This window comes from Polistes fuscatus, unplaced genomic scaffold (assembly GCF_010416935.1).
Source record: "Polistes fuscatus isolate 324 unplaced genomic scaffold, CU_Pfus_HIC Scaffold6, whole genome shotgun sequence".
Lineage (NCBI taxonomy): Eukaryota > Metazoa > Arthropoda > Insecta > Hymenoptera > Vespidae > Polistes > Polistes fuscatus.
Genome location: NW_025113140.1, coordinates 2,999,745 through 3,021,325, shown reverse-complemented (window position 1 = coordinate 3,021,325; position 21,581 = coordinate 2,999,745). Strand labels below are relative to the sequence as shown.

General features: G+C 32.4%; 2 protein-coding genes and 1 non-coding gene across 3 annotated transcripts; all 3 read left to right on the top strand.

Annotated features, from left to right (window-relative positions):
- Nucleotides 1–1,605: 1,605 nt before the first annotated feature.
- Nucleotides 1,606–18,375, top strand: LOC122523212 (ETS translocation variant 1). The gene is given in 11 exon segments (XM_043644866.1): nucleotides 1,606–1,725; nucleotides 5,411–5,525; nucleotides 7,543–7,599; nucleotides 8,948–9,007; nucleotides 12,707–12,854; nucleotides 12,959–13,095; nucleotides 15,693–15,697; nucleotides 16,520–17,065; nucleotides 17,144–17,480; nucleotides 17,614–17,856; nucleotides 17,859–18,375. Coding segments are annotated over 11 exon segments (1,893 nt in total). The 5' UTR covers nucleotides 1,606–1,671; the 3' UTR covers nucleotides 18,050–18,375.
- Trnak-uuu lies at nucleotides 7,734–7,806 on the top strand. The gene has a single exon. It is a non-coding gene; the product is annotated as a tRNA-Lys (tRNA).
- A 1,147-nt stretch (nucleotides 18,376–19,522) lies between the features above and the next one.
- Nucleotides 19,523–21,454, top strand: LOC122523558. Its single transcript, XM_043645398.1, is given in 5 exon segments — nucleotides 19,523–19,674; nucleotides 19,677–19,755; nucleotides 19,757–19,933; nucleotides 20,241–20,978; nucleotides 21,052–21,454. Coding segments are annotated over 5 exon segments (1,350 nt in total). The 5' UTR covers nucleotides 19,523–19,598; the 3' UTR covers nucleotides 21,332–21,454.
- The last annotated feature ends 127 nt before the right edge of the window (nucleotides 21,455–21,581 follow it).

Genomic DNA, 21,581 nt, shown 5'->3' with positions numbered 1-21,581 from the left:
TGTATGTCTAACTTTCATCAAATACATTATTACGTAGAAATATGTAATATTCTTAAAAAATATTATTAATTGACAACAAAAGTTTTATTTATTGAATGACTATTAAACTGTTTTATCGACAAAGCAAAAAATCATTTCTTATCATTCTATGTCGTCACTCACAACTTTATCGATATGGTACACTACGTTAAAAACATACTTTCTTTTTATTAAAATTATAATTTTTTAATTCACGTAATTCATATATATATATATATTTTTAATAGAAAATTTATAAATTAATTTATAGAAAGTTTTATTCCAAGTATATATTACAAATGCATTTAATAGGAAAAAGCGTTAATATATTTAAAATTTGATTTATTTTCGATTTAGTACCAAGTAAGTATAGAGGGCGTTACTATGTTTCTGTAACAGTTATTAGTTTTCATTTTTTTGAAGAAAAACCGCTTGCCGATATGAAGTAAGTAATATTATATATTTTTACAATAAAACTATTATAAAACTGAAGTAAAATTATTATAATTATTGTTACACGTGAAGTATATTATAAACGGTAATTTACATCTTCTTATTGCCTTTTCATAATAAACGTATCCTCGTTTGACCGTTTACACGTGTTTACATTAAATCTATAAATGTTATATTTGATTAGAACATTAAGAAAACGAAAACATGTTAAAAATAAAAGTATAATCTAGTATCAATTGTTGACTCTTATAAATTATCAACGATTTAAGGGTATATATCTATATCTATTACTAAATTACACATTTAGGCTTTGTTCTTAAATATTAATTTTCAAACGAATCTCGTTGAAGGATATTTAAGTACTTCTTTCCTTTTATTTCCATCCTTCTTAAATTAATTGTAAGTAACAAATGTATTATGACAAACATAACAAGATATTTCATATAAATACGTTATACTTACTTGTAGTTCTTATATAGTATAATTTCAACGGGGACGTTTTTCCAGAGACGTTTTACAAAAATGTATCCAGAAATTCAACACAGTGTTATGACGTATACTATAGAAATAAGTGACGTAGAGAGAAAAGTCCATCAAAGAAGAGAAGTTCTCCGTGGAGGAGCTTTCATATAATACGAGAAGGGTGCATGCCGCCAATGAATTCAAGCTCCGCCTACCAAGCAGTGGTAGGAAACAACCCCTAAGTATCAAAAGCCGCGCAGGACTGTTTTCGACGTCACGATGTGGGCGTAGACAGATCGGAGACACAACCCCTCGAAAGAGAGAAAGAGGAGGACGTAGACTAGCGAAACGGGGGATGTCTTTTCCGCGTCTACCCGAAATCAAATCACTCGATTCGGAATCAGTTCTCTTTTCGAACTTCGTGACGTTCGCGTTGACAAGATCGAATCGAAATCATATCGAGAGAACGAGAGTTTCTATTTTTATCTCTTATTTTTACATATTTTTTGCTTACGTTTATATTTCTTCGTCGTTCTCTTAGTTAGTTGTTAGTTTTCTTTTTCTTCTTCTTATTTCTTACTGCAATCGGATAATGGTGCTTTTCTTTTTCTCTCTTTCGATTTTGTATATTTTTCATTGTTAATTAGTTTATTTCTTTATTTTTTAGTGAATTTTTGTTTTTCGATAACGAGCGCGATAAATCTTGGATAACAAGGAAAGTGTTAGAAACGGTTAACGATGAATCTCCCCGATCAGGAGGTACCAGCTGCTACCGCAAATTTGGGGAGATTGGTATGTTCGTATTAATGATTAATGTTTATATATATATATATGTGATAGAGCGTATTAAGTATCTAATATTTTTGTTAATTAAATTTTATTAGGAGAAATGAAATAAAGTCGAGTGTATTTTAATATTTATAATTATTATGTAATAATGAATAATTAATAAAATATTAAAGTAGATTATATTAATAAGAATTGTAACTTCTTCAGGGATAAATTTTTTCATGTGAAAAGAAAATGATTTAATTTCTTATTTGATTTCTTCCTTTATTCATTTTATATCAATAGCGATTCTCTAAGCCAGGACGAATAGGACAAACAATGAATGTACAGGAAGAAGATTGTAACGTATTTTCACATAGCAAAATGTTAATATAATAAATAAACTAAATGTACACATATATATGTATTAGTTTTCTTGAAGAAGTTAATATACAATTATAACTCTATGTATTATTGATGTATTAAACTATTACAATTGTATAGTATTTGTTAAGTCGAGTATACACTCAAGATTTTTTCCAATGCATGTATTTTTGTCGTATGATTATATTTAGAAAAATATTAGAAATATTCACGTGCCTACAATATAATTCTATTATAAAGTCTGTATATTAGAAAAAAAAAGAAGAAAAAGAATAAAGAAGAAACCAGAAAGATGTAAAAAAATTATATGTTAAATTAAAAAAAAAAAGAAAAGAATTATAAGTTTATAAGACGTATTTTTCGATGACAAGTATAAGAAAGTCACGTAGCGGGTAAAATACCACTGGTAAAGCTTTTGTGACCGTAAAGCCACTCAACGTTTACAATGGAGATCATATAGTGAAGCGTAACAAAACATAATGTACTTTCCAAACGATGATCCTCAACTACCAAATTGCCCTGGCACGCGACTCCACGCATCGATGGCTCGTCCCACGGGTGAAACCCCTTTGTGTCTTCTAAACACGTAATTGTCACCACTGCTTGAACCATTGCATCCCCCTTCTGTATATGTACGGTTGTGCGTGCGTAGATATTATATATATATATATATATGTGTATGTGAAAATCCCCATCATTTTCTCTACATAGAAAAAGCTTTTAACGTAGGTTGGTCAGTATCGTTACTTTCATTCAAGTGATACATGTTCTATTATCGTGTTAAAAATTCAAATAATTTTAATATGATTAGGACTGTTGAGAAAAATCGTAAAAATTAAATAATTATGAAGATTTTTCATTTTTATTGTATTTTCTCTTTGCTTTTAAAGTATTTTATTATATAATTGTTTATAGGAATATTAACGAAATTGTAAAGTTTAGAATTGAAATGCTGTCGTAACGGTGACACATCTATAATTCTAAACCGTGGGTGGTCGATGGTTACCCTATGTTCGAGAAGTATAGAAAAGAGGGGGTGAAAGAGACATCGTAGATCTCTCTCTCTCGAAATATGCTTGATTTATGTTTCTCTATTCGAATAATCAGCCGATTCCCACGTACTTTACTCACGTGCTTGTATCACCGCTTAATTGACTCTTGTGTTCGAGTGCATATGATACCAGTCGAATTTCCCATAAGGGAATCGAAAGGGGGGGTGACCCTGTTCTGTTTGGCAGCTCGTAACATATATCTATTCAACAATGATCATCTAAAATGACCTTTTTCTCGAACGTGAAAACCTAAACCTTCTTTTTTTATATTTTCTTTTTTTTTATGCATAAGTAAGAGATTAAAATAGTATAAAATATTTACTTTGAAGATAAGAAACTGTATCTTCTTGTTTTTCTTTTGTTAAGCTCGAATAGAGCAAAATCACTGGATTGATATTTTTCTCGGATAGTTGGCCTGCTCGTGCTGACAAGTATTGTTCGTCTTCGAGTGGTAAGGATCGTCATTGTTTTCGCACCCTCTTTTCTCGAACGAAGGTAAAAAGAACATTCGTATATATATATATATATCAAAGTAGCTAAACTTTTTCTTTCTTTATCTAATTAGTAAAAACGAATGAAAGTAAAGATATTTGGAAAATAAGATAGCAAGAGAAGAAATTCGATTTAGATATTTTATATAATATACATCCCTTATCTTTTAAGAATATAATTTCTTGTGTGAATCCGTCGGATTCAAATCGAACGGATCGGAGGTCAGAAATCTGTTCTCGCGTAGGTACCATCGTTGTCTGTAAGATGACTTTATTATAAAGCGAAGCGAAGTGCGCAATTACGAGGGTGGGGTAGTTATGAGAATGAAGGGGGTGTCGAACCCTCGCAAACTCGAGAAGAACGACGGGGCGTTCCCCTTTCGATGTTCATGAGTATCTCTTTTTCACGAATACCCGAAAGAGACGAACGTGTATGTTTATTTTATTTCTTTCTCTGTCGTGTTGCATCGTATATACACACACACACACATATATATATGTACGCGTGCACATCTATCTATATACATACGAACACGTGCGTAACGTTACTCTGCTGCCGTTGCTGCTGTACTGACACTTAACATTCGGTTGGGTCATGAACGCATCCGATGGGAAAAGTCATAGGGGACCATACGTTAAACGGCACGCGGCAATGTTTGCACTTTCCGCTTACGAATCATTACCACGTTAATTCGTTCGATTGATTTCATCATCGATGAAAAAGAAATGTACAATAGTTCCTGGCTATCATACATTTTTTCGAATAATGTGTCACTTATTCTTTTACTTTTCTATGTGAAAATGTTACGTTCAAAATAACAATTGTCTTCCTAGATTATTCTTAATAATATCGCGTAAGATAGATAAACGTTAGATAAAGAAATATGTGTATTTAATTTCTTTTTTCTTTCTCTTTTTTTTTTTACGACGAAAGTATTATTAATGATTAAATCTAATATAATACCCAGTAAATTAAGATTTATGTCTTGGCACGTGGCACGTGGATTTAATGCCTTACCACGGTCATTAGGTCGATTAATTTGCAAATCTCTGTTAATTAGTGTCGACGAAAAATATTGGAAAGTAAGAACGAAGGAAGAGAGAGAGAGAGAAAGAAAAAAAGGTGGATAAAAGAAATATGATAAAAATATCAATCAAATATTTCTCATTTTAACGTTATTAAAACACTACAACTAATCGGTTAATAATAATAAATTATTATTATTATTCAAATCTCAATAAATATTGTTTATGAAACAATAATTACATTTGTAACTTAGTTTAACTTGAAAATATATCGAAATTCGTTCTACCTGTTGTGAAACAAAGTCGGAACCTAGGAAAGGAAGAAAATCAGAACGTCTAGTCAAAATTCGTGATATCGAAGGCGCCCACAAAGTTATCGGAATGCGCGTTAATAACTGAGAATTCCCGAAACCGGTAATCAAGTTTACCACAAGATTGCTCCGCAAGGAAGGACCCATCCAATCATTCACCGGATGTCCTCTGTGCCGCATCTCATCTCTCTTCCTTTCCTTACCCTCTTTCTTTCTCACTCTCATTCTCTCTTTCTCTCTCTTCCTTTCTCACTTTTCTCCCTTTTCTCAATTTTCCTGGCAGGCTCGTCGCAAGCTTGTTTCTTCTATATATATACACTACACTTTGATTGGTTTAGTTTTATAAAACTGTATACAAAACGATTTTCTCTAATTGTTATATAATAATATTGACAATATATCAACAATATATTTAACACTGATTGCGTGTTTATTTTTATTTCAGCCATCGGAAGATTACGGAAGATTAGCTGTATCGGTTCAAACTACGAGCAGCGATTATTGTACTCACAATAATTACTCTACGTCTCAGACGAGAAACGACGAGAAAACGCAACCTGGTAAGGGTAACCCAACTTTAAGATATTATTTGTTACTTTTCACAGAGAGAAAGAGAGAGAGAGAAAGAGAAAGAGAAAAAGAAATTTCAATATAAAATCCAGGTAAAAAGCGGAAAGACGTAGAACTAGATAGTACAACATGGTTTATCGATTTTTCAAGATGAAATAAAAGCTGGTGAACAAAATGGAAGGAAAGGGGAAAGTACGAGCGAAGAAAATTCTGTCCCTCTCTCTCTCTCTCTCTCTATTTCTCTCTCTCCTTCCTTTTTCATTTTATGGTGTCTCTCTTCTGTAAGATTGAAGCTTTTGATAACATCACGTTGTTAGACTGCTTCTTCTTGCGGCTGTTCTATCAGGTCGCGAAGTTTCTAACATGTCTTCAACCAATATACCAGTAAACGTCGCGAACACATAAGAAAAGTGTGTAGACGTAGAGGGCTCGATTAGAAACACGCATAAGATGTATGCGGTAGGAGGAACGAAGTGGGATACACAGAAATAAAGAGAGAGGGAGAGAAAGAGAAAGAAAACACAGATCGACCCCCGAAGAGAGGCTGTCACTCGCAGACTGTCGAGTCGATATCTTTATATAGTCGCATCAACGACGATATTATTTTCTACGGTTCGTCGCTCAGGATTATACTATATCTTTGATGGAGAAACGATGTGGTCGAGTCTAGCAGGCAATTATAGACAAAATCATCCTTTCAATTGCCTTTTCATCGATAGAATGAACGGTCTACTGAAGTTTACGTTCATTGTAGTACCAAACTATAACATCTAATGATCAAACGAATCACGTGTAGGTTTATGCTATCATATTACATTTAGTAGATTTCGTTAAATACATTTGTTCGATTTCTTATTAAACATCCTTGACCTAGTAACGTATATACTAGATATTGTATACATTTGTTTCTCTAATTCAATAAGTAGGAAATTATCAACACCGAAAGAGTCTCCCTTGTGAGGTATGTTCTCATAGAAGCAAGTATACAGTAGCGTAAGCGTGACCCTCCTGTTCGTAAGAGCCCTATGGAAATCTGGCTTCAATGATTGACACTTTATATCTAGCATCGGCACGCTGTGGTGTGAGACGGCAGTCAGGATGGACCACCTCCGCCTAACTCAATCACCACCTATAACGCCGCAATTTCTCTATCGTAATCGTATTACGCCCTACCAACCGTTCCCATTCATTCTTCGGCTCTTGTGATTCTGCATTGAAAAATATTACAACGTCACAGAATTCTGGGAGGAGAGAATCGCTACGCGCTAAGTATGTTACGATTCTTCGATATTTTTCAATCATCGACGAACCAACCCCAAAACCCCCTCGAGATTTTTATTTTATTAAAATATCAAATTATTAACTTAATCGTGTTTGTTTTTTTTGTTTTGATTTCTTTTCTTTTTATTTTTCTTGAAATAAAATATATTCTATAAAAATATTGATGATAAAGACGTGTCGAATAATAGAATAATGTGTCGATGTTCTTGTTCCCCGTTGAAATTCTTTTTCACTGAAAGGATAGTCGATAGCAGTAGTATCATTATCTCTAAGCAATGAGCTGAAGCTTAAATAGATTCGATTCGTTGGACGGGATTCTGCGTACGAACAAAACAAAGTTACCAACGAGTGGCTACCCATGGCGAATCTTGAGATCCATTAAACGCACCCCACGTCATACGGTGTCCTACAATATATATTCTTATGTATGTATGTTCTCGCATCGAAGGGTTCGTTTTTGCTTCTGATTCATCCCTTCGCTTTCTTATTCTCTGGTGGGTCTTCTCTCGCATGTCGCCATTTTTTCTTCCTCTGTAATTATTTTTCTTATCCTTTATCATTTGCACTCGTTCATTAAACTTTTTTTTACATTTCTTTTCTTGTTTTCGTTATTCTTTTGGGATATAACTGAATTTTTATTAAATTTCTAACATTGTAATTATATATATTAGTTTATTATTTCGTTAATTAAATATTAAATGTGTGTTGTTTTATTTTGTGTTACAGGAAGCGAATTGTATCCTTCTCAAGATTATACGAGACAGGAATCTTGGCTCCACGATGGTAAGTCATAATAATTATAATAATTTAAAAGTTTGCGTAAATATTTTCAATTTACATATAATTAGAAATATTTTAATAAACTTATAACATATAGACTATGCATATGAAGTACATATTTGTACTATATTTCCATAGCCTGGATAGCTCAGTCGGTAGAGCATCAGACTTTTAATCTGAGGGTCCAGGGTTCGAGTCCCTGTTCGGGCGATTTTTTTTTCTTTCTTTTTTTAATTTTTTTTTAATTTCAAAGAAAATAGAATAACAAATAATCAGGCGGTTACTATTATCAGCTATTAGTTAAATAATTAAATTGAAAAATAAACATATTATTTTTTATCTAACAATTTAAGAGAATAAAATAATTCGTTAATTATTAATTACATAATTTTTAAAATATATATATATTGTAAAAGATAATAATATTTTTAAATTTGTCCATAAATTTTTGTTGATTATTTTGTAGACATTAATTAAATAATAATCATAGAAAACTAACACTTACGTATACACATACATACCACGTGCAATTGAAAACATTGTTTATATGATAAGTAGCTCTGACAGTATTATTATAATATACTTAATAAAATATTACATAAAAATTACATATGATTTTCGAAAGTAAAGATTAATAACTCTTGTTACATCAATACTATTTAAACGCGTTACTTTACTAAATAGAATATCGTTGAGATCAATAATTCGAACATGTTCTAAAGAAAACCTGACCCTACTAGTGTTATTTTTCTAATTGAAGTTGAACGTATCAAAGCACCATTAGAAGATTAGATTCTGAAAATGACAATCAGTACCACGACGTGCTGAGTTGTTCGTTCATCTATTGTAACTATCCAATTTTTCGAAGTTTCGTTTTATTTCTTCTCATCGATATACAAGCTATTTTATAAAAAGTGCTATTAACCATAATGAAAAAGAAATCTTACATAATTTGTTTCTTAAAAGATGTGTAATGCTACTATCGTATAAAAGTTTAGATCTCGATAGAAACTAATAGGGTACGATCATTTATATGATTTTGTCGAAATCGATTATATGCACCGTTTAACTGGTAACAGCATTAATTTTAATTAGTTTTGATTAACACTATAGATATAACAGTAATAGATGTGAAGGGAAACCTGCGACAGGGTTTGAGAAACGCGTGGCTCACACAGAGACGAATTTAGTATACTTTAATCATAATCACTTTGATGAAATCTCCCGTCTATCGTTGCATACGATCAATATTTATTTTGTATGCACGTGTTATCTTCATAGTAAAATAATATAAATAATATTTATTCAACACTATATATATGGAATTTATCTTTATGATTTTATTTTACAGGTAGCAGTTGTGAAACAGAAAATAGCGAGCAATACGTGCCAGAATTTCATCAAATACCAAGTTAGTGTACGATATTAAAAAATATATATATATATATTTATTTGTTAAAATATTTTTATTTGATATTTCTATTAAGTCATTGATAATTAAAAGCATCGAATCGATACATTCAATGTTACATACGAATTACCCGTTCACTTCGACTTCATCGTAAGTAGATCTACAATTACCGCTATTTCTAATTTGAAGGAAGTTAATCTCTAAATGAATCGATGCTTCGTGGAAACGTGATAGACTCCTATAACTAACATACGTACGTTTACGCACCAAATTGACCGATCTGAATGTTGGGTTTAATAAATTATAATAGGCGTTTCATATATTATAACATTATAAATTCGATTAAAGAATACATTAATAATTATGAAATACAATATATATTTTAATTAATTACAAATTTTCATAATTTAATAATTAAATGTTAAATATATTACGATTATTTTCAAACATTACTATCTCGAATATAACGTTTTCATATATTCTTCTTTTAACATTATAATAAATTTAAATAAAATATAAATTTTAATCGAGTAAAAACTACTAAAGAATATATACTTAACAAATATATGAAGAACAGAGTGATATATATCTCATACAATTTCTTATGTTTAAACAATTATTGTGAAAAATATGTTTATTTATTTATTAGTTTTTTTTTTCAAACATCGTTCTTTAAAAATATTCCAATGAATTTAACTAAATATTTTGCAAGAGATATAATATTGTTTGTCTATTTTAGTCTCTCTCTCTCTCTCTCTTTCTTTCTTTTTTTTTTTTCCTTTTGCACACGCTCTCGCGTTCCTGAATATTCACTGCGTAGACTTCAGGTAGGGTGGCACGAGAAGAGAACGCAGGAGTTTTTATTAAACCAACGCGTTCGCTCGCTCGAGGGTGATTTCTTCTTTCCATTTTTTAAAGCGGGAGAGAAAAATCAACACTAGTGCTTCAACGTAGGCTGATCATCGATATCGGATTATGCGAGTAAGCACTTTATATTAAGCCAGAGGGCTTTTCTTTTTTCCTTTTTTTCTTTTTCTTTTAAACGTACCTACTTATATTAACATGCGGACCAGTTAAACGATCGTTTCGTGATTAATATCTTGCAGGCTGATTTTTGAAAGAATGAAAGAGAAAGAATACAGAGATCGTATATTGAGATTGAAATTTTAGAAAAAAGAAAAAGAAGAAGAAAATTATTATTAAAATATATATATATTATATATGATAAATTAAATATCAAATTTAAATAAAAACTAATTAATAAATGAAATATCTCTTAAAGTGATTTTTATTATTTATGATATTAGACATTGTTTTTAGATTATATAATTTATCAAAGAAAAGAAAAAGAAAAAGACATTAGTTTATATAAACTTTCTTTAGATTTATCTATGGGACATGGAATGCGTACAAATTCGTTGAAACGTATTATATTGTGTGATTCATATCATAGATGGAAACGTTTTGTTTGTTTAAATAACCGGAGGGATCATTATGAACATATTATTACACGTATTTCACTTCTCTATAGAATTTGCAATTCAATATTTGCCAGATGAATTTAATTCGTCGTAGATATTTTTTTTTCATGTTTTTATGTTTGTTCTGTAATTGACTCGTATCTTACGATCTTCTTAAATCATCTATGATTACATTTTTATACCGTTGATTGAACGAGGTGAAATAATAATCAAATGTGAACGAGTTCAACGTATTAATTAATTTGATCTTAATGTTTGTTATCTTATGTTATGTCAACTTGTTGTATTATTGATAATACAAGCAAACGTGTTTAACGATCCACATTCGAATGACCAACCCACAGTTCGAGGGGTAGTTTAAATAACGAAAGGGATGTATAAACACGCGCGATTACATTGAGGGCTAATCGGATTTGCCTTTTTCGATGATACCATTTACTCGATCTTTGATTTCATTGATTTCCTTCAAATTTATTATAGTTAGTTTCAAAGTTTCAATGATGAAAAAAAATAAGTTATTAATATTTATATAATATATTAATATAACACTTATCACATGTACAAATACATTCATGTAGGTATATTAATTTTGTATAAGTTTTTCAATTTAATTTTTTAATAAGTTGAATAATCATTTAAAATATCAATGATTAGAGAAGAAGAAGATAATAATATATAAATTAATAATTCTAAATGTAGAAACAAATTTTCTACCTTTTCTTTTTACAAAAACTTATCATTCATTTATAAAATAATTCTATAAAGATCTGTTATTGTTCGAATAGTTTTTCGATGAGGTGGTTCATCTTTCAGGCAACTGCCGAATTTCTCGAAGCAAATATATTACGATTTTGGTGCGATGAATTTAATAACAAGTCATTAAATTCATACATTAATAAAACATATACAACGTATACGTTTGTGTATATAAATTTTCTATATTTTTCTATATAATCATTTATAATGAATAATAATTTTGTAAATATATATCTAACACGTTATTATACATATGTTAAGACAATTGAAAACAATTTTGGATGAGATACTTTATACGTACATGTATTGATAACAATTTGTCGATTTTATACTTTCCTCTTTTCCCACTCTCTCTTCTTCTCTCTCTCTTTCTCTCTTTCTCTCTCTCTTTCTCTCTCTTTCTCTCTTTCTCTTTATCTCGTAACAGTAAACTTCCGATGTTTACAAATACAATGATCGCCGGAGGCCTCTGACTTACGCTTCCCACGACTGGAGTCTGTTTGATTTATCGAAGGGCCGCGCCCCTCGTCCGCGCAAAATCGTCGGCATCCCCCATTAACTTAGCCCTCCAATCCCCCTTCGTTCCCTTGCCCATGTGTCTTCAGGTCTTCTCCCTTTTTTTTCCCTTTTTTTTTTGTTCTTCTTTCTTCTTCCACGTGCCAGAGCTGCAACGATGCGTCTTCTCTTCCGGTTCTGGCACGTGCGTATAACTGAAGTTGACTTTCTCCTATTATCATATACGTCTTCCTATTTTCTTCTTCTTTCTCTTTCTATTTTCTAGTCTCATCCTTTTTTTTTTTCCTAGCAAAAGAAGCCGATAACGCACTTGATAAACGATAATTATATGCACTCGAAGGTGGTGGTCCCCCATTCGGTAGGCGGTCCCATTTCGAACACATTCATCTTTATTTTACAATTTAACGTTTAGATAAATAATATTATACTTTTTTTTGTTGATAATATATTAAATTGAATATTAATAACAATTATCCCTTCCATCTTCAACGAAATACTGCATTAAATTACGGTAACAATTTTATAATTACTCGGCAGATTGTTTCATTTCAATATATTGCGAAGGATTAATATCTGTTTGTGAATTATTATAGGTGCACATTTGTTTGTTATTTTTAAAACGCGTACAAAGTTCGTCAAAAAGATATCTATAGGAATTTTACTTATGAATGTAGAATCAAGAAGCGACGAAAAATAGTAATAATAATAATAAATGATATATATAAAATTATTATTATTAAATAAATAAATATAATATTGCGTGCAATATTTATACAATTTTCTTTTTTCTTAAAAGTGTTAATACATTTTTTTTTTTCTATCGGACTCTATGTTATATGTTTGAAAAAGTATGTGTGAATGAACAATTTAATTATTGATAAGTAATGAACAAACTTTTTACACATACTTCGAATGAATTTTGTTTGTTTTTTTCTTTTTTTTTCAGATGGTTGCGTAAAACAAGAATCGGTGAATTGTGAAAGATCCAGAGAAGCCCTTTACCATCCTCAATATTCCGTTTCCGTCGCACATCCATCTACGCTTAATACTAATTTTCTGGATATAAATCCTAGTACTCCAGTTGATTGTTTCGTGTGAGTATGTTAAAATAATGTATTTATATTGTTTTGGATATATTTAGATTATTTTTTATTACAATAAAAAGCAAAATTGTATTATCCTCTCGTTGTGTTCTTAGAAATAACAGGTTGAGTCCGCAGAAAAGTGAATCGTCAAAAAACGTTGCTGTAAAAGAAGAACCGACTGATAAGGGTTATCTCGAGCCGGTTTCTGTCTCCAGTATATCGTCTTCAATAACTCCAACTTCTCAGAACGGTAAGAGATTACACACAAATTTTTATTTAGTTTTTATTTTTATATAACAATTATGATATTCTTGAATTATAATATAAATATATATATTTCTTTTTTGTACGGTATTTTTTATATTATTATAGTCTCCAGTATACGAAGATCTTAAATTATCTTTCAATGTAAAAAATCAAACCATGACAAATTTCAATACAAAAGATTCACGCACCATTGTTCTTTATACGGGTCATAAATAACTGGAATAAGAGAGAGGGTGACGATTCTACTGTACTATCCATTTATTGACTCATCATAAACCGAGACTAATATATTTTCTATGAGAAAAGTTGTCAATGTTATCTCCTCGTTACGGTCACTTCTTTTTTTTTTCTTTTTTTCTTACATCCAAAATTCAACAGAAGTTTTTCTTCCTATTTTGTTTTTTTTTTTTTTCCAAAATAAATACAACGAATAATCATCTCGAATATATCGAATATTTCTTATATAAAATGAACAAATTTTAATAACTTCCTTGTGTAAAAGGAACGTAAGTTCCTCTCTTGAACGGTGAATAAACTCATGCATTGTTCTAAGTATGCATAATTGAATAATTGAAGACTGCTTTCAACTCGAAAGCCGTGGAAAGCGTCTCCTAGAATTCAACGAAAGCTGCTGGGCAAAGTACAGAACTCCAGATGCTCTCCCGTGGGAGATTGAACGTCGAAAGCTCTTTCATGGTCCAGTAGTAAAATGTAACAATTCAAATAAGAACGAGTAGATACAATTTTCTAAAATATTCCTGTCCCAAAAATCACAACTCTCTCTCTTTTTCTTTCTCTCTCTCTTTCTCTTTTCGAGATATTAAAATCAGATGATGCGTTAAAATATTGATGCTATGAAAAGTCTCACAAATTATTATTATTTAAACGAAATATAAACCTAATGAAATTATTATAGCATTAGACAAAAAATTATTCGTTTATTTATTTTCTTTGAAAAATAAAATAAATAAAATAATTATCATTTGATAATACCCATTTAATTAAAATGGAAAGTGATAAATAAGGTAAACCAAGACTACAGATGACTATGAAAGGTTGAAATCAAGGTTTGCAAGCTCATGCTTCGTAATCCGTACGATTAGTCTTTACGCACACGAGTATAACGAATCCTTTAGGAACTCGTTTACTATATCTATCCACCGACACGATGTGTATCGCGATACCCACCTACTTCCAAGTCACCAGGGAATTTTCCTACGGCCTCTCTTCAGCTAATTCTCCCTACCATTAACCGTTTCAATTATTTAGACGTAGTTTACGGTAATAATAGGATGAATCTTCTATCGTTGCTATCGATGATGGCTTTTTATTCGTGCTATTTCATCGTGTTTAAATTCATTATGGTAATAGGAAACACAATATATATATTTTTTTTTTTGAGAAAATTACATATCTAAACTTTCATCGATGATCTTTTGATATGATTCAAACCAATCCGTGTGTTTATTTCGTGTAATAACATGTGTATCGATACGCAAACACACGTATCGCTCTTCCGTACGTTGCAAAATAATGAACGGAATAGTAATAACCCGTTAATGAATACCAATTGTCCGTGTTCCAGTAATTAATCCGTACGATTCCTGAGGATTACGAATCTGCGGATCGCGATTAGTTTTACATATATAGATCGATTCAGTACTTAATTCATATCGAATAGGTATATCAATGCTTATCTAGCGTATGCACATTACGATAATTATAGACAATATTCGTTATTATGACGTTATTATTCGTTCTCGGTGGAAATAATAAAAAAAAATGAAAAAAAAAAACATATTTGACGTTGGTCCAAGACAAGCCATTTGGCGAGCAAAGTAGATGTAAAATCGTGCTTGCATTATTAATAGAGCGCAGCGCCGGAATTCGAGACTGACAATGAGAGGAAGAGAGAGAAAAAGAGACTGAGAGAGAGAGAATAGGAAATGGGGAGGGTGAAGAAGGGTGAAAACGAGCGATACCTTCTCTCGTTTCTGAGAATGGACGAGTGTAGGCCGTCCTCTTACGCGAACAACCCTCGTGTGCGCCGCCCCTGACCACCCCTCGTCTCGCAACCCTTTACCTACCCCAGTGAGCAGGAGAACGCCGCCAGTTTCATCAGTTCGTGATTAATTTTAATTTAAAACCACCCGCAAAGCCTCTGGTCCCGCTCTCGCCGACCTAGGACCAACCCCTTTCCATCCTCACTCTCCTACCCTCTTTCAAGAGAGAAAGAGAGAGAGAGAGAGAGAGAGAGACAAAGTGGTAGATTAGCCCTGGAGCTTCCATTCCCTTCCCAAAAGCTCTTCTCTTCGAATACCCACGATCCAACCGACGTTTACCCTGGCAGGTAAAGCAAAACGCCAGTTATAGTTGACTTTCGTGAACCTTCCTGTTAATTCTCTCTGTTAGGCTCTGCGGTATATAATAATGATACGAAGAATGATATAACGTGATCACTTATTACACTAAATCAACGAGTGTGATTTAGAATCTGAATAAAAAAGTATATATATATGTATGTATATAGATTAATTACGTATATATTAATTATACATATTTTAAACGAATATAATAAAGTTCAGGTATGCGGTTAGTATTAAATAATGATCAAGCAGCACGTTTGATAGAACCTTTGCGAGGTCAGGATATTTCATCGTAGCGACGAATACGTCTCGGCATCGAAGCTTTCTCAATTTTTCAATATTCCCCTGCACGACTTGAAGCGTAACCGGATTACGGTTCGAGAATGGCTTTTTTGGGAGCGATGGTGCCGGAGTAAAGGGGGAGAATGAGGTGGAGGAGTTGGGGCCGGAGTCGGGAGGTAGCAACGACGTTGGTGGTTGCGTAGTCGTTGATGGTGATAGTGGTGGTATGGTGGTGTAGCCTTCGAGAGCATAGCACCCGATTAATATACATATCGCACGAGCTGTACGCGGGATTTCAGAGGTACCACGACGCCAACGCTATCCGCTTGCTCGTCAGAGCAAGCCAGAGCAACCCCGTGGGCTTTGAATATCAACCAATTTCCTGCCGATATTTGTGTGACGAGCACTTCACCAGCGACGGCGCGTGAGTGCAATCGCCAATACGTTCCTCTACGTTTTGTCTTCCTATCTTCCCATCCTCCATAACGTTTTTTCATCTATACGGATCTTCTTCTCCTTTTCTTTTCTCTCCCTCTCTCCCTCTCTCTCTCTCTCTCTCTCTCTTTCCTCTCTTTCCTTTTTCCTCTCGTTCGTAGTTAACGATCAACGTATGAGAAAAGAAACAATGAAAGAACTATCGGAACGTACATCTCTCTTAATGGATTATATGATTTTTTTAGTAGCAGATTCTAACCAAAGCTTTTTTCTTTTACAGTAAACAGTTTGATTATCCACAACAACAACAACAACAACAACAACAACAACAACAACAAACAACAACAACACAACAACAACAACAACAACAGCAACAGCAGCACAACAACAACAACATATGCAATTGGTACTCGAGAAAGTAGAAGTTCACCGATACCCAGTCGACCAGCCAGTGCTTTTTCCGGGACCTCTCAATGGCAACCACCTATTTCAACTCAATCAGAAAACTTTTTACCACGACAAGAAAGTTGGACGTCCGATGCTTATGGTAAACGTAGTATAACTCCTACTTGGACAGAGTTAGGGGTTCAAGTGGATTCGAGGAATTCGTCGTGGGAAAGACAGAATAATTGTTTGCAAAAACGAGGATCACCATCATCCTCGTGGAACTCTGAATACATTAGTAAAAGGCCATCTTCGACTAGTGCTACAACTACTTGGAGTGACGTGACTGTTGGATATCAACAACAGAGACGTGGATCTCTTCAGCTTTGGCAATTCCTCGTTGCTTTGTTGGATGATCCAACGAATGCACCTTGCATTGCCTGGACCGGTCGTGGCATGGAATTTAAACTTATCGAACCGGAAGAGGTCAATAATTTTGTAATACAATTTATTATATAATAATTTATACCGATCAACTTATTACATCAGTGATCGTTATTATAGGTAGCACGTAGATGGGGCGTTCAAAAAAATCGACCGGCAATGAATTATGACAAATTAAGTCGTTCTTTAAGGTATTATTATGAGAAGGGAATAATGCAAAAGGTTGCAGGTGAAAGATACGTTTATAAATTCGTATGCGATCCGGAAGCTTTGTTTAATATGGCTTATGGTACCGGAGGATCTCCTGCACTTACTACCGAAGTCCATAGTAGTATGGTAAGAACGCACACAGTGTCAGGAAAGACCTGCACCACAAGTGACATCACTGAACTTGGTAAACATTCAACAACCGGTTACGGTGATGCTGTTCTTGCTATGTATTCGAACACGGCTGCAGGTTGGTGATCAAAATATTTGTATTTATTATGTATTTATATTTTTTTAAGAATTTACAAAATTGTAACACGATTTATCGTAATTTATTATTTATGAAATTACTTGTAAAAATGAATACTTATCATGTACAACAGTTTATGGACCATCTACCTTACATCATCTACATCAATACTTGGGTGCTAATGAAGATTTTAAGACACCAACGACCAGATATCATGCGCATTACTCAGCGCAATACGATAATCACCACCACCACTATCACCATCATCATCATCATCATGCTACTTCAGCTTATTCGGAAACCTTTATTAACTATGGTCGGTTATCAACATTAGAACATCCCCTTGATGTTAGATCTCAAGAACAACCACTAAAACCTCGTACAATCACGAAGCAGAGAATAGCAGTAGAGAACGAGAAAACTTACCTATCAGCTACGACGATACGCAGAGATCACAGTTACCACCACCGTCGGCAACTACGGAAACCACAATATTGGACAGTAGTACGAATTCTAAAATCGAGCAAGTATCGTATGCTTGTTTAGGTGTTGGTAGTTGCGTTTGTTGAAGAAGATATATAGAAATTTCTTCTCTATCTCGAAGGTTCATCGATCACGAATTGAATGTTTTTTTGTGAAAAAGAGAAAAAAAAAAGAAAAAGGAAAAATAAGTTTCCCTAATTAACGAGTTTTTCGTAGATCCACGTGTAAATATGTTAATTGTTTTACGTAAAATTTTGATGAGATGAGAATTACACACGATACTTGTTTAATTAGAAATAATTATTTATCAAAAAGAAAAGATTGACATTTTTAGATAGAAAATTTCATTTCTTTCTTGTTTTTTAATTCAATAAGAAAAGATGTGTTGTAATTTATTCTGTAAATAGGATGATATAAAATAAATTCAATTTTAGCAGGCTTTATTAATTCAAATTAATATTGTAATTATAGTTTCTGTGAGGAATTAATAATTATAATGAAATTAAAGAGCCTCGAAAAATACATAAATATGAAATAATAATATTTATCGATTAAAGATGATTCTCGCCAAGGCGAGGTCAGATCAGGAGTATGTTTTCTTCGAAGTTAAGATCTCGCGGTCATTGCTTAATATGACGTAAGTCCCACGGCATCGTACGGAGGCGAGTGTATATTGCGGGCTCTGACACACCTCAGGACATGTTTATATTTGCGTCGAGTGTATATTCGGGCTCTGACACACCTCAGGACATGTTTATATTTGCGTCTCGCTCTCTCACACTAGGTTAATATAGCGTCATAGCTATGTTTCCCCACCCGCATGAGAGCACAGTGGCAACTATAGTCGGTGACTTAAGCTTTACGGTGATGGGTTCGCAACTGTCACTTCGAAAACAAAATGCGTGGAATCGTACATTCTGATAGTGGAATTTGTTAGAGTGATATCCTCTTCGATTTTATCGACGAATCTATTTATTTTACTCTCGACTAGTGTATTTAGTTTATCGTAAACTTGGTAAAGTTACTGCTATCGTGTAATTGTAGAACTCTTTCGGTAATGTAAATATATATGTTTACAAAAAAAAAAGAAAAAGAATTATACTTGCATTTAACAGTGAATAATTTTTACATATGTTTTTTATGTCACAATATTTATATTTTGATAATTATTATCGACCAAATTCTTATGTTTCGTACTCGTTTATATTCTCTATTAGAATATGATTCCGTATTATATTTCAAATATATATAATATTTTTAAATTTTACAGAGTGGCTCCTATTTTACACGTATCGTTGTAATATTTTTTTTTCTTTTATTTTTTTTTTTTTTTTAGAATTTAGTTTCTACAGTAATTTTTACGCTATGCTATGAATCAAAGTACAGTTTGTCGTAGCTCACCTGTATAATACATGTTACGTACACAGTAATCGATTGTGCAAGATTCATAAATTTATGAAAATTAGTCTTTCAAGTACTTAAAATGAGTCATTTTTTGGCTCACTTTATTCTTTCTAAAGATGATATAGTTAACTCGTGAATCTTTTTCTGTGTGTGTGTGTGTGTGCGTCATTTAATAATATAAAATTAAATGAAACAAATTCGTTTCAGTAAACGAACGTTTAAATTATCGTCATGGCTAAAACGAAATCTTCCGAAATGAGAAGAAGGATCATGGGTTTCAAGGATAAGCAAAGGCTTTGATACATTGAAATTTCGATGGTCGTGATATAAGTTATCAATATCATGTTATAACCAGCTTCGTTAGTCGTGTTAAGAGAACATTACAAATAAAAGGACGAGGAGAAACTATCCAATTTACGAGATGCTTAAAATATTCGAGGATTGGTAATCGATTACAAGGAAAATAATCGTGGAAAAGAAAATCTTGCATATTTACCGATCGATACGATCAAAGCTTATAGATCACTTGCTAAAAGATACGATTTGATCGACGATGAATTTTACATGTAAAGTTTTTCATTTACCTAACGTGAAAAAGTGATACTTAATAAACATTATTGGGTTTTCCGGAAAATTCGTGATATATTCATTATATTAATTATTTTAATTATATATTAGAATTAATGATATTCGCGAGCGGTGTTTTTTGAAATATAAAACATATTATTAAATTAAAAAATAATACTACAATTTAACAAGTTTCATAAGGAAATATAATGAAAATAAACATTTAACTTTCCGGACAACCCAAGAAATGTATCTTAATCATTTATTATATATTTATTGTTTTTTTTTCCTTTTCCATTATCGTAGCGCTTACAAAAAAGAAAAAGGGGATTACAAAAATTTACGTACATCAAAGTTACAAAATAATGGGATAACATGGGACATTGAGAGAAATCGTAGATTGAAAGAGATCATAGCTAATATCAGAGAAAAAAATATTCAATGGTATGAGACAGATGTTGGTGATCTAAGAGGACTTCCAACGAAGGAACATGTAAGATGCATTATGTTAGGATACAGTCCGGATCCGACAAAGTTGAAAAAGTTGATCACTGACGTGGCATCGAAAATTGGTGTTATGGATGATGTAGATATGGAAGTAGAGGAAGAAAACACGACGAAAAAGACGCAGAAGAGAAGCCATGACACATCGAGTAGCGAAAGTGATTCTAACGAGCCCGATAAAAAAGTTGCCAAGTTATCTACTGACGCTGAACAAGAGAAAAAGGAAGATAGTGGACTTAGTTTTAAAGATAAGGAAAAAGCTTTGCAGAGTATCAAATTTCTCGAAGGACGAGATTTGAGTTATCAGTATCATGCAATTGTTGGTTTGGTGAAAAGGGCCGAAAGGGTAATATCGTGCACGAAGGATATTAATAAAATCAAGAATATGAAGGAAGCTGTTCAGGTTTTTGAGGATTGGATTACCGACTATAATGTAAATGGTAAATCGAAAGATAATTTTAATTATTTATCGATCGATGTTATTCGGGCCTTTGAACCTCTCGCTGAAAAATATGATATCGAGGATAAAGAATTTTTAAAGTAAGTCGTAAGCGTTTTATCGAAACATCGTGGATGTAATTGGATCATTTATTATATTTTATTTGGTGTACAGGGCATACGAGGAGGTAGATGGAGATTACAAGAAACTGAGGACGGTAAAAATCCCAGAATCCGATTTAACGTGGGATAGGAAAAGAAATAAGTTTCTTCGGGCACTTGTCGATCGTATGAAAGAGGAAGAAGATAATTCTTGGTTCCAAATTGATGGAGATCTTAAAAGTTTACCGACTAAAGAACACACGCGGTGTATCATGTGGGCTTACAGTCATGATCCTACGAAATTAAAAAAACTTGTGTCCGTAGTTAAAGAGATATTAACGTCTACAGAATAATATACTATAACTAATTATTTATACAGTATATCTAATTAGTTGAAGCATTCAAATATATTTGCTACTAAAAATATCGTACAGTATATATTATATACTATACGATTTATTATACATATGTATACAACTAATTACACAACAATAACTTAATTTTATTTGCAGGTCAAATAATTAACATAATTAAGGATAATCAAAGTCTGTAATATTTATAATATAAAATATAACATTGAAAGGGTATCGTTAAGAAACTACA